Below are 14708 nucleotides of genomic sequence, written 5' to 3' on the forward strand. Positions count from 1 at the left end.
CAAAATGTCAGAAATTGTTAGCAAGAGCATTATCAAAAAACAGAATGTAAGCAGTAATAGATGTTTTTATTTTAAATTAGACCTTCTCCAGAAGCACGTTCCCAAACTATGTAGCTACTAAGGTATTGTCACCAGACGGTCTTTTTGACTAATAATAACAAAGCAATCGTTTCTTTATTAAACGTAAGAAAATAAATATGTGTAAATCTATCCAGCGAAAATGCTTTATTGTGCCATTTCTTAACTATAGAAGCATCTAAAATTTGCGAAAAACACCGAATTGCTTCAAATAACATAATATTTGTAGAGCCTACTTTTAAACTATATCAATTGCGCTCTTTCTAGGCTAAACATCTTCAGGTTATAGAAATATATCGGTCACCGGTTTGAGTCGAAAACCGGGTCATATTAGGTGTATTATCGCTGGGAAAAACTATTATTCATTAAAAAATATTGCCGAAAAACAATGTCGCAGAACTACTTGATCTTTGTTTTTTTTTGCTTGTTGCTGCTTTGTGATGTTCAGAACTATAACACAAAATGCGTATCAACATTGCACATGAAAACATCTTGGTTCAACTAGAAGTTTTTCTTCAGTATCAATAAACTACTCAAACTAAAAAGTGAGTTATTTTTCTCTGGTCACACGGAAAAACAAAAAACAACGAAGTAACTGAAAAAACACATGCATTATGAATTATTGTTCCAGCAAATCTTTATCTAATGAAAACGTAAGAGAGTGTTTTAAACCATCTTTATTATCACTTATATCGGAAATGCTTTGCATTAAAAATCAGCATGTCCAATGGAACAACCAGCACTGCTAATGAACTGCTAAAAATACTTTTTGTAACTGCTGCAGAACAAACATAATTTTTTTGATAGAAAAGCTCTCCAAATGTACTCTCCTCGGGAAAAAAATTAATTGGTTATTGCGTTCATTTTACAGGCAAAACAGTACAAATTTTTACGGCTTTTGTAACAAATGGCCTGTTTGTTGGCATTCCTTTCAAAATATGAAACGAATTTCCAGTCAACTTTGACAAATTATTCTTCTAATTATTTTTGATTTTGAATAAAAAGTCATTGTTTCCAAAGTTTCATTATTATGTATCAAAGCTTAGTAATTTGTAATTGTAAATTCGTAATGTTTACTGTTAAATCGTAAAGTTTTCTTGTAAAGTTGCTAGTCAAAGACTTCTAGTTGTTTTTTCCTGCAAAATCTTGTCTGATAATAGCTCAGCTACTATCAAAATTGTTGAACATTGACAGTCCATTTTTCAAATACGGCAAAACACTGTGTGTACATTTGTTTTTTTTTCGTATAACAAAATGTCAGAAATTGTTAGCAAGAGCATTATCAAAAGACAGAATGTAAGCAGTAATAGATGTTTTTATTTTAAATTAGACCTTCTCCAGAAGCCCGTTCCCAATCTATGTAGCTACTAAGGTATTGTCACCAGACGGTCTTTTTGACTAATAATAACAAAGCAATCGTTTCTTTATTAAACGTAAGAAAATAAATATGTGTAAATCTATCCAGCGAAAATGCTTTATTGTGCCATTTCTTAACTATAGAAGCATCTAAAGTTTGCGAAAAACACCGAATTGCTTCAAATAACATATTATTTGTAGAGCCTACTTTTAAACTATATCAATTGCGCTCTTTCTAGGCTAAACATTTTCAGGTTTTAGAATTATATCGGTCACCGATTTGAGTCGAAAACCGGGTCATATTAGGTGTATTATCGCTGGGAAAAATCTTATTGATTATAAAATATTGCCGAAAAACAATGTCGCAGAACTACTTGATCTTTGTTTTTTTTTTGCTTGTTGCTGCTTTGTGATGTTCAGAACTATAACACAAAATGCGTATCAACATTGGACATGAAAACAAACGCGCTACCCGACGGTATTATTCCTCCAACCGCCCTCCCCCCCCCCCCCCCAAGCGGCTACTAAAGTTAACTATCAGATTAAAAGATTGTTTATTTAATTTCGATCTGTTTCGTTCTGACGGCAGTCCAAAAACATGCGAATTTATTTGCTGAAAAGTTTCTATTCTAGTGATGAAAGGTTCAGCTCACAAAAAAGCAGGAAAAACTCTAGAATATGGTCAAAATAATTACTGTCGGGTCCATTAATTCCAAAACGCATGTACTGTCCGTTTTGAGTAATTTGCGTGTAGTTGTAGATTTCAAAATCAATCAGGCACCGTTTCCCGCCCATCTCATCAGTTCCACAAGCAATGACAACCTCTCGTTGGTTTTCACTGTCCAGATTCCAGACGGCCCCTATGCCCAAACCAAAGCTCATACAAGGTGCTGCACTTTCAGAAATGTCTGTAGCGTTTAAATGAACGAGAAGAGCTGCTGTATTGTCATTACCGTCAATCAGACCACCCGCAATAATCGTTGTTGGAGGGTCCAGCAAATCGTCTGGGTTCTTCAAATCAGCTGAATCGCCAGCGACTGTTATATAGCCATTGTGACACAAGTAGATTGAAGTTACAGTCGTGGTTCCCACTTTGAACGATTCCTGCAGCTCGTAGGGTTCCGAAGCACATCCTTCAGCGTTCGTTACCGTTACAACTATATCGGTTGCAAATGCAGAAACAACAAATACCGAAAATAGTGCCAACTTGAAAAGCTCCATCATTTCTATTTCCTTTGACCTAACTCGCAAACAATGCCTTATTACTCTACGCTTTTTAAAAAGAAAATTATGATCGATATAAGTATGTTAGAAAAATCAAAACAAATATACGGCTTTTTTTCAATTCATTAGTTGAATTGGCCGATTAATTGTCGAATAGATTGTCCTTCAGTTAATATGCTTTACACTTCTGCATATCAAAGTTTTGATGCATTTTACCACCAATGGACAAATTTTGCTTTAATGACCAAATTTGACCAAACAGATGGTAAAATTTATCAATATAATTAACTTTTCGACAAGGTTATTAAAGTGTGTACAGAATGCAACAATTATTTATCAATTAATTTTCAAACAAAGGGCTCCTTGAGGAAATCACTTCCAAACTCTCGAAAATTAATTTTATGAAAGAAATGTTAAAACTTCTGCGGTTTCAATTTGTGAGAGATCTTTCTTTAAGCTTCATTCAACTTCTGCTAAAACTACAATTTCTCTCGTCATTCTATTTTAATTGAAACTAAGAGTAGCAAGGAGGCTCGGTATTGTGCGTTTGAGCAAAATGTTCCCACCATGCTCAACACAATTCTTGACTCAAATTTCTACCAAACAAGGAAGAGACAGAAAACTTTCAAAAATTCATATAGTGTCCATAATAATTGGTGTATCCATTTGAAAAATCACTTTAAACAAACTGAGTTTCATTTTAACCAAAGATATAGGAGACCTGTTTTTATTGAGTGTAAATATAATGTAGACAAAAACAAAAAGACAAGGTTAAAAATACCTTCGTACTTTCTGAAAAATAATAAGTTTCAGTCATTAAACCGCTAACTATCAACTGAATTCATTAAATGACTTAATTTATGCCTCCATAGGAAGTCACTGAGCCTTGTCCTTACCCAGAATGCAACAAAAAACAAATAGACAAAATACAAAAAAAAACAAATACAAACTAGAGTCATTAAATATAATGAATTTTTCCTTCTTCCAACGCAAGGTTTGTTTTGGTTGCCACATAATGTGTTAATTGGACAAGACAAGAAAATGTCCAAAATAAAGAAAGGATCTGAAAAATCGTGGTAACAAAACCAAAAATTGTTATTTATGTGTTAAAACAGCAGTGAAGACCATTTTGTAATTCAGTTGAACTATAAAGCACGCAATTTCACTTTTACCAGAGATTAAGTTACAGGATGACAAAAAACAAGATGAGAAGTCACAAATGTCAAAAAACAGATATTGTTTTTGAAAACGTCTTTTAATACTGTAAGTCAAAACAACCCAAAAATTTTAAATTAAATTGGAATATAGGTTGGCTGTTTAATGACTAGGCAGGCAGCCAATTGAACAGCTCATTGCTGAGACTTAGTCAACATACTGCAACGTAACAACGAAAACAAGGCAGAAATCAAATTTTTGTAAATAATCTTACGCCATAAAAACCACGAGTTTTAGCCACAAAAAACAATATTTCCTTGTTGGCACTCATATCAACAAAAAACTTAAGACTTTTTGCTAATTGAAACTCTCAATGAAAACAGATTTGTTTCTAATTAAGACAAAAAAAAGGAAAAACTACTTCAAAAAGGACTGAGCCCAAAAAACAACCAAAAATTCTTCCTTATAGCAATCGTCAACAATGAGACCAAAAATGTCCTAGCTATTGCTGAGCGGCTGACAAATAATGTGGATTTTTCAAATAAATCCATAGAGGTTCTTTGTTAAACAAAAATCTTATTATGTCAAAAATACTTTATGCATTTTTACTAAATATCGATTTAAATTAGCCAATGGCCGACAAATTATTATTCCAAGACATTTTCTTGGAAACCGGAGTTAAAAAAAGCTATATTCTGAGTAAACTAAGATACGTGTCAGCAGTTTTCATGTGTCAAGTACCAGTCAATTTGGGCAAGTGAAAAAAGAGCTGAAAAAACATATTTGGTGCCATTTTTTCATTAAAAAAGAAAATACATGAAACAAAATTGAGCAAAATATCGTAAAAAGAATTGGCTCAAACAATTCATTAACTCTCGATTATCTTTAAAAGTTAAATCATTAAGGTTATTGTTAAAAATTTTTTCGTTTTTTGGCAATTTTGGTCAAAATTTTACCAAAAAATGTCAACAAAACAACGGAAGTGAGCTTAACGTTTACAAAAATTTCAAGTTGTAAAGGAACCAAGTTTTTTTATACTTTTCTGATTTTCCGTCTCCCAAACGCTTTTATTTTTGTAATTCAGAACTTTTTTCCTGGTTAATGTTGATTTTATTAAAGAAGTCAAAAGTGGTTGCCCTTCACTTCCAATATTAATTATAGTAAGGGATTTGCCGTTTTCGACCAAAACTTGTAAGCCCATGTTGTGAATTGTAATGGATTTATATAGAGCTTGATTTGCTACCACAAAAACGACTCTCAGAAACTAAAGTTTTGTTGAAAAGTTGTCTCGGTATTCACAAATTAGGCCGGAGAGCTTAAAAAATTGTGGTGCTTAAAAATTAGTATTGAGTCTACCGACACTGATTTTGGTAACTATGCAAATTCTTAATGAAAATAAATGAAAAAATTGGTCAAAGTGTTGTCAAAAGTAATTGGTTCTAACAATTCATTAATCCTCGTTTATCTTTAACGGATGAATCAATGAGGTTATTGGTTCTAACAATTAATTAATCCTCGTTTATCTTTAAAGGATAAATCAACGAGGTTATTGTTAACAATTTCTTTTCCTTTTTTGGCATTTTTGATCAAAAAAATAGCAAAAAAACAAAAAACGTCAGAAAAAGAACGGAAGTGAGTCTAACGTATACAAAAATTTTAAGCACCGTAACTTGAAAAAAAAAACGAAAATCAAAAAAAAATTAAATTGATATTCTATGCTTCACGAGCTTTCTAATGTTACAACCACAACTCTCTACGTTGAATATATTGATCGGCGAAAATTGACTGAGCAAAAAAGCTCATTTGATTGTATAGTTCCTCCCCCACTAATCTGGGTAGACACAAAATTAACGAATACATAATTAAAGCAATCTAATCAAACTGAGGATTTTTGAGAAAATGCTTCAGTTTTATTGGATTGGTTTAATTAGGTGACAAAAAAACTGGCTTGTCAGAAAATGAGGTTAGTTCTCCACAAAGATTTAACACCGACTATATTTCTGCCAACTCTATGATTGATCATTAACGCTATCAAAAGAGTCCTGTTCAAGCTGCACTTCGTCACATCTTTAATAATCAATATTTTCTATGCTGTCGAAGATTCAACAGCTGCAGTGTGTACCCATAAACTTTTCTATGTGTAAAATAATAAAATGAGCAAACTCATTGCTTATTAAAATTGAAATTTTAGGTTAGCGGTGCCAAATATGATGTGTCACTGGATCAATCACATTTGATTTGAACATTCAAAAATTAGGCCCAACAGACCATCAACAGTTCCAGCAAGCCTAATACAGAGTGACTTTCTGTGAAGGAAATTTTATGCTTTTCTGCTTTTCCTTCCCCCAAATCTTTTTATTTTTATAATTCAGAACTTTTTTCCTGATTCATGTTGATTTTATTGAAGAAGACAGAAGTAGTTGCACTTCACTTCCAATGTTATATTTATAGAAAGAGATTTCCCGTTTTTGACCAGAGTTTGTGCGCCCATGTTGCGAATTGTAATGTATATAGGGAGCTTGATTTTCTACCACAAAACTAAAGTGTTGTTGAAAAGTCGTCTCGGTATGCACAACTTAGGCCCAAATACTTATAAAAATGTGGCGCTTAAACATTAATCTATGAGTCTACTGACACTGGTTCTGGTAACTATGCAAATTTTTAACATAACAAAAACATAAAATCAGACATAAAGATCCAACTGATTTCGATCTGTCCACAGATATGAGGCTGCGATGAGAGTTTTCCGAGAATAAAAATTTATTCTGGAAGAATATGTGCGTGGCCTACCCGGTCAAAGAAAGATGGGCTAGTCTTACTCATAGATTTCATTGTCTATTTTCGGAAACCTGGATTTTAATAGGCGTCTAAGTATCGTTGGATCAATGTAGTTACCACTTATTTCCTCATTACTTCTGAACGGAGTAGATCTTCCTCTGGGCTCAAATTCAAAGCACCACCGACACACTCATTGATTTAGGATTCGTTGCAAGGGCTGGTATGCCATTGCTACACTATTGTTTTGCAGGAAAGTGAAGTTATTCCCTACCAATGTTGGTAGACACACATGTTAATCGAAAATTTGCCATCACATTGTAGATTTTTCTTTTCGCGCTCGAAAAAAAAGTGATAGTCCGAGAACTTCTGATTAGTGAAGCATCACATCTTTATCGAGCATCACATCTTTATCGAGCATCACTGATTAGTCATATCAACAAGCACAAACATAGCGGTCTTCCGTACAAGTTCAAATTGCTTCACCAACAGCAAAGTACAACCTCAAGCAACATTTTCAGCTCAAGGCGATAGAGTGGAACGCAGTAAAACATAGTGCAAACAACAAAGAAGTTCAAATGAACGTCAACGGGGTTCTCCGCAAAAATTTAGAACTCTTTCTGGTGACAGAAAAAATGCTCAGACAAAATTTTCATGGATCTCGTGAGAAAATTTTCATGGATCTGAACATCGAAGAGAGAAAAAGAACAAAAATGTTTCTCTCAGCCAACAAGTGAAGAAAAAACAGAACTTGCTAATAAATCTTCTGAAAAAAACATTACCATGCTGATTTTTAAACATAGATCAAAAGCTCTCAGAATGGACGCAAGTGACGCTGAATCTGTTCCTAAAGCATCAACAGTGCCTTTTTGTAATCTAGATTGGAGACAGAAAGAACCGCATGCGCAAAATAGCAATGAAATCTTAGTTTGCAAGCAGCAATAAGGCTGCTGTCTTGGCCCTCTCAGAAGTTTCTGACATCTCTCAACCCATTCTGAACATCAAAGAGAGAAAAAAGAACAAAAACATTTCTCTCAGTGACACTGAGAACAGATAATGTCTGGTAAAATTCAAGTCAACCGAGAGAAGAGGGCCATGTTCGAGGACAGATCGACTTGAGAGTGAAGACAACAAAGCAGAGCATTCCCAACAAACAGATTCTTTTAACAAAAAGTATAGCACTGCTGGTCCAATCATGGGCTATGAAAACACAAATCAAAGCAATCAACAACCACCGGACAATTGCTACAAACCTGGTGGACACTAAAACAACAGCTTTAACAACAACACATTCAGTAGATTCTGAGCATTATTGAGCTTCCGACCCTCAGAATAAATGGAATTCACCTATGATTGAGAATTTCACAGGCAATCTTCTGAAATGGCATTAGACGTTCAGTTTCAAGGCAACAATTCACAACAATATTGACCTCTCAAATGCACAAAAATTAACGAACCTCCAAAACACTGTATTACATAAAACAAGAGGTTCCGTAAGTGGATAATCCTACAATGGGAACTAATACCAAAAACAATCGCTGATCTGACCAAAAAAGTTGGTCAACCAGACCATATTGTTTCTGCGTAACTGTATCAATTGTAGAAGTGACCTAAACCCAGATTAGACGAACCGAACGAAACATATTTGTGAGCTTCTCATCTTTCTTGAGGAGACTGGTAAAAACCTGCGGGCTTCATTTACACTTTAAAAGCTTATCTCAATTCTTCGGCAGTTTTGAGAATGGCCCGAGACAAACTGAACGCTACCATGCTAATAATATTCAATAAACACACACGAAGCAAAGATTGGTTGCAACATAACCTTACCCATGTTTGCTAATTGGACTGATTCCTACGAGAAATTGCGCAAGGAAATCTCCCCACAACAGAACCAGAGAACCAGAGCAAACAATTTTTTAAAACGCGCCTACATATGTGTCCTGACAACTCTTCTCACAAAACCACAACACTGGTTTTTGTCACAAAAACTTGCACAAGTCAGTGTATAACCAACATGTCTGTGTACGAAGGTTCAACTTCTTCCCTATCCGCCTCATAGTTCTCGAAAAGTGCTTCTGCCAATCAAAAACAAGGTGCACTGTGGACAGGTGCGATGGCTTTTATCTCTACAGGCGAATTCGAAAGCAACACACTACGATGGCAACAGGCAAATTCGAACTGCAACCATTAGAAAGGAAACGAGAACAGAGACGGTGGATCAAGATGCAGCATCATAGATCAGGAGCCACTCAGACCTCATCACTTCTTTCTTGGCAGATTTGCTTGAAACGTCTTGTGAACAACAACCAGCGGTTCTCTACAAAGGACGTCAAGTTGACGCAGACTGTATTTGATCAGTACTTCAGCAGGCTGCTAAAGGATTATGTTAATGAGTTCATTAATGAGTTCATAATGTTAAAGAGAACGAAGTGGCGAAACTCAAAAGATGAGCCGGATGAGTGTTACATTGTGTGGGTGCTCAAGGAATTCACATCCGGAGGAATCTGGCGTCATTGGAAGGGTTTTTAAAGCACTCAGAAGTGCAGAAGGAATAGCGAAGAGTTTCGACATCCAGACGGCTACAAGAATTATCCAAGGACCAGCAGTAAACCCCAGACTTGTATTCCCACAATTTTCAAGTGTTCCAAGGGGTCACTGAATCAAGTTCATTGAAAGAAACAAACTCTAAAACGCAAAAAAAACTTTTGTGCTGTATTCTATTTATGTTTAATTTTTCATCTCATTTGTTAATTTTTTGTTGCCGGGAATTTAAAGAAACCAAGTTCCTTTATATTTTTCCGTCCTCCATACCCGTTTGTTGTACATCAGAACATTGTTTTTTAATTGTTGTTGATTTTTTTGAAGAAATCAGAAGTGGTTGACTTCCACTTCAATATTATTTACTTTAAGAGATTTCCCTATATATATTGGTACGATTTGTATTGTTTATATAGAGCTTTATTTGCGACTCTCAGAAATTAGAATATCGTTGAAAAGTTGCATCGGTATTCAAATCTTAGACCGAAACACTTAAACACCTTCATTGATCGAAAAAAGCATAACAAGCAAAGTTTACTCTATGTGCATGGTTTCATTTCCCAATTTACTATTTTTCGTTGTTTGGTAATTAGTTTTGACTCAGGTTTAGAAATATTTGTATCTTAGTCTTAAAAAAAACCTCAAACGGAAAACAAGAGTTGTTAAAACTTTTCTAGGCCCAGAGTCAAGGACTATGACAATCAAAAACGACTATTGTTAAAACTTCGCACAACATATGAAAAAAGTTCTGACAAAAATGAATTTCTATTAAAAAACGCCGGGTTCCCTGGACACCGCCAAAGTACAGATGCCAAAGAAAAAAATATAATCAAACAAAAACGCAAAAAAATTATTGACGGTTACTATCTTCGGATGCTCAATTTGCTGGAAGACAAGGCTAGCACCTGCATCTTTACCATGATATTGGGATGTTAAAGACTGCATCTCGTAGATTATCAGATGCAAATGTACTATTTCGGCAATATGCTGGCATTTTCCAGAACGCAAACTGGCTGAGCCATAATCTGAAAACTTCAGCATTGCTGGACCGGTGCTCTAATAGCTACCAAGGCACCGAAGTTCAACAATACTCACAAGAATATAACAAATGTTGAACAAACTAAAAACAATCCGGTTCAGGGGATCCAAAAAACGCTTTTTATTGTTGAAGAAAAAGGCCCACTGGTTAATAAATTAATAAAAAAGGTTTATTATTATCACAATGAGATAACAATCAAAAAATTGTCCGAAATCTGAGACATAATTGAAAAAATCCGACCATTCCTCAGCTCTGTGCATTACATCTAAAGTTTATATCGAGTTTAAGCAGAGACAACAGAAGAAAAAATTGACAAACATGAACTTGTACAGAGGGAGAATCGAAAATTCTCAAAATTTTTAAAACCTAAGCTATAAGACCATTTAGCTAAGTACAACGTAAGCAGAAAAATAACTAGAGTCGAAAGCCAGCGGTAAGCTCAATTTAGGCGCACAAAAGAAATATACCGCGAACCAAAAACTTGTTTCTTATTTTCCGGTTCTGTCATCAATTCTCTGGCTGCCCCTATTACGATTCTATTGCTTTTCATTGAATCTGATTGTATCAGTTCAAACAATACAACTCTTCGACGATTATAATAATTTATTCATTAATGTTGAAAACGTAGTTTGGTTTCATCCCCCAGTGAGATTTCTGGTGTCAGTCTATCTATACGTTGGGGGCGTTGAACCAATTGGTTATGACGACTTTGACTTCCTTTATTTTGAAAAACATTAGCAACTGTTAGAATTTTGCTACTTCTGTCTATTCTTTGATTTACTTCACACTTTACGGCGTTTTTACCAAAAAATGTTATCAAATTTTTTTTCCATAAGAATAATCTAAGTTTGTGCCTCATAGACTATTAGCTGTTAATAAAACAGAAATTGCGTTTTTATTGACTTTAGCCATCTTACCATGTTATACTGTACTTTAGTTTTACTGTTGAGAGGTAATATGTGTGCGTTTTATAAACCTTAGCGTAAGTGTCGTGGTTTATAACACGGGTCAAAACAATTCAATGAGTTGAGTATTAAATCAAAATAGCAACTGCAAAAAAATCTAGCCCCAATTGAAATTACTATTATATGCAAAAGCAGAAAGAAAATATTTATAGACAAAATTAGATTAAGTGAAAGCATTTTACTTGTTGGCATGTGAATTGAGAAAATTGTTGATGTTTATTATATTATTGTGTTTGAATGATTTGAAATCTTTTTTGTTTCAGGTATATTTAACCGTATGGTTATAATTTTAATTTACTTGTTGCAAAAAAAATTGATTTCAAATCCGGGTCCTAGAGACGATTTTATACTTTTGTTAACTTTCCCGCGAACAATAGATGGTCGATGTGCAACCTATTCAGCAGTATAAGTTCAGTTGATGTTAAATCTGGTTTCTATGGATTCTATCAGGATAAATCAGATTTCTATGGAAAATTTAACCTCTGAGACACGTTTAGAGATAATAGCGTCGAAACAAAAACAAGTTGTTTTGCGGCCATCACTTTCTGCCACAATACTTGAATTGGCCAATTAAGTGCTAATTTTTCATTGTAAGCAATTAAGAAATAAACTTCTAAGTTTGTTGATTTTTATTGAAAACGATCACATCCTCCCTCCTTTTTTAAGTGAATTAAAGAATATATGGAATATTTGTTCTCCAAACCCGTACTGAGCCTCCAGAGACCATCAGGCCTGATTCAGAAAAAAATCAGGCAAGGTCCCAGGCCTGATTCAGAGTCTGATCATGTCAAATACAAGGCTGCTAAGAGAACACTCCAGAGTCGATCTCTGAGGTTTCTATTGATAGAGAAAAATCAAGACTTGGGGGTCTCTGCCCAGAGAAATCCCAGGTCTTGGGTCTTTCTGCCAAGAGAAGGTCCAAGTCTTGGGTCACTCTGTGCAGAGTACAACCAAGACTTGGTGGCCTCTTGGCAGGCAAGACACAAGACTTGGGATTTCTCTTGGCAGAAAGGATCCAAGACTTGATTATTTCTGGACAGAGGGTTAGATTGGTGCATTTTCTATGTTCATGGGCACTTTAAACATAAGTTTGAGTACCCTAAAGTACAAATAAAGCACCAGTTATGATTATGAATGCTATTTAAACTATGTTCTTGGCTCTTAGTAAGGTATGGTCACCTTTTCAAGGCCAAAGAAGTCCTTAAAAAACAAATTCAATACTCACTGTTGAAGAGAAATGAAGAACTATAGCTAAGAAAAACCTTTACAATACCAAACATTACAAATATACATAAAACAACATCCTAAAGCAAAAAAAATGAATTGGATTTTAAGGATATAGGGGAACTTCGATTTGTAGTAACGCTCGATTTGAACAACTCCTTGACTAGCTTGAAAAAATATATTTTAAAAATACATTTTAAAAAACAACGAAAAAACCGTTTGAAAATCTAACTTTTTTCCTAAGCAAGCTAGGTCAAAAATTCTTTTTGACTTGGATCCCAGTGAGATAGGGGAACTTGATTCAGTTTTCAGCTAATTTTTTTTTGAGACGTAAAATGTAAGCATTGATCCAATCTGACCATGAATTTTTCAGTGGTGATTTTCTTATTGGTTTTTCAGAACTCAACGTTTTTCTTCTTCATTTATAACAATAACCACAAACATTATAAATATTGAGAGATTGAGTTACTTGAGGCCCACAGTCTTGGGATGAAGTTCACAAATTTCACCTGCAAATGATTTTTTTTGAAAGAAAACGTATAATTGGGCGCCAAATTTATAAAAAAAAGTTGCCCTCATTAAATGAAATCATCGGATCCTCATGATGTCAACCTCAACTCTGCTCAGAGAAACCCAAGACTTGGGTTCTGCGCTGCCCAGAAAAACCCAAGTCTTGGCCTCTCTCTGCCCAGAGATGTCTCAAGTCTTGGCTCCGCTACCCAAGTCTTGGCATCTCTCTGCCAAGACTTGGCCTCTGGAAAATCTCTGAATCAGGCTTGATGGGCTCTGGGGGCTCGGTACGGGAATGAAGTTCTCTTCCTTTTCTTGTTATTGTTTTTTCTAGCTTCAATGACTAAAAAGGTGGTTGCGCTGCAGTTGATGATGCTGCAGAAACTTTTTTTCATTCGGAGATCCGATATCTCCGTTCACAACATGTGGGTCTTCTGGTGATATGATTCGCTCTACTATTGGTAAACTTTTAGTTTCCTCTTCCTCTAGTCTTGAAATTTCTTTGCTGCTTACCATAGCGGTCCGTTTTCTATTTTTGGGATGTATGAAAATGTCTTCAAGCCATTCTTGATGATAAAAACTGCTAGAATATTATATCGTTTCCTCATTGGCCTTGAGTAAAATAGGTTCGCCTTAGTTAAAAACTGCAGCCGCTATTGACATCGTTGTGCGTCCCAGCAGTAAAGGAACAGGACTTTTGCCCCAGGTGTTGGATGCAGAGTGTACTCAGAGACCTCTGCAAGAACGCTTGAAATATTACCATATGTTGTAAATCCTCGCCTGTATTGCCCTGTTCACAGTCTGAGCTACTCTGCTGGACAGTCTTTTAGCTCGGGGATGGTTTATTGCCAATTTTGTTTTCATAACTTCTTATTATTGCCACTAGTCTGTTAGATGACCATTTATAGACTAGGCATTGTTGTGCGGTACTGACGAGCTAGGAACTCCAAATCTTGCTAATTCTAACTGAATGTTACTATTTTAACTTTGTTTTTTTCCTTAGAAATTGCAAAATCGTTGAAAGAATTTGATTATTCTGCAAATTTGTACATTACCACTAAATTTCATCTCGGCTGTAAGAAGACGCAAGGAAAGAAAAATTGACGCGAATGAAATTTTTCAGGTGGCATGTGAGCTCTTTCATTTTCAGAGGAAGTTGATAAGTCGTGAGCAGATAAAAATAAATTCCAGCGCCAACAGTGATTTACATTAGGCGCAAAAACATCTACCGGTCTATCAAAATCCGCTGCCTTTCTTCCGATATTGTCTTTGAAGTGTGCCTATCAGAATTCTAATGAATTTTCAAGGTCTTAATATATCAGTTTTAACAAAAGAGGTCTACAGTGGTAATGATAAATTACCAATTGATGTTGAAAGTCTAGATTTTTTTCATCCCCCATGAGAATTCTGAAGTGCTCAATAATTATGTATACTTCAACAGGAATTTCGCCCCCCGTTTTCAATGTATTGCCAAGTGTCATCCGAGAACGTTACAAATATCACCTTGAGGCTGGAATCCAAATGTTTGAACTGGCGTCTTCTTGGTCTGAAATTTTTCGTTTGCCTATTTCCCTATATCTATGATGGCACAATAGTTATCTCATTTTTTAAATTTTCATTATTGGACACTACTGCGTTATGAGCACTTAAAAATTAAGCTCTCTTTGAGGTTCTAACGTTATAGAATTCAAACAATTGCAAAAACTTGACTACGATATTTTTGAAGGTTTCCGATTTTCTAATTCTAGCTAGAAAAACTTCTGTTCAGCCTGAGCCCACATCAACAGTTACCAAGATCTTACTTTGCCCTCAATGTAATCCAAGTTCATGTTGGACCGTTACCA

General features: G+C 35.1%; 1 protein-coding gene across 1 annotated transcript in view; it reads right to left on the reverse strand.

Annotated features, from left to right (window-relative positions):
- The window catches only part of LOC142348040 (uncharacterized), a 38060-nt gene extending 35268 nt beyond the window's left edge, over positions 1–2792 (reverse strand). Inside the window, exon 1 of the mRNA XM_075399206.1 lies at positions 2130–2792. Coding sequence (XP_075255321.1) covers positions 2130–2658 — 529 coding nt within the window. The 5' untranslated portion in view covers positions 2659–2792. The remainder of the gene's footprint in view (positions 1–2129) is intronic.
- Between the last annotated feature and the right edge of the window lie 11916 nt (positions 2793–14708).

The sequence above is a fragment of the Convolutriloba macropyga genome, chromosome 10 (assembly GCF_964194025.1).
Source record: "Convolutriloba macropyga chromosome 10, txConMacr16.3, whole genome shotgun sequence".
Taxonomy (NCBI): domain Eukaryota; kingdom Metazoa; phylum Xenacoelomorpha; order Acoela; family Convolutidae; genus Convolutriloba; species Convolutriloba macropyga.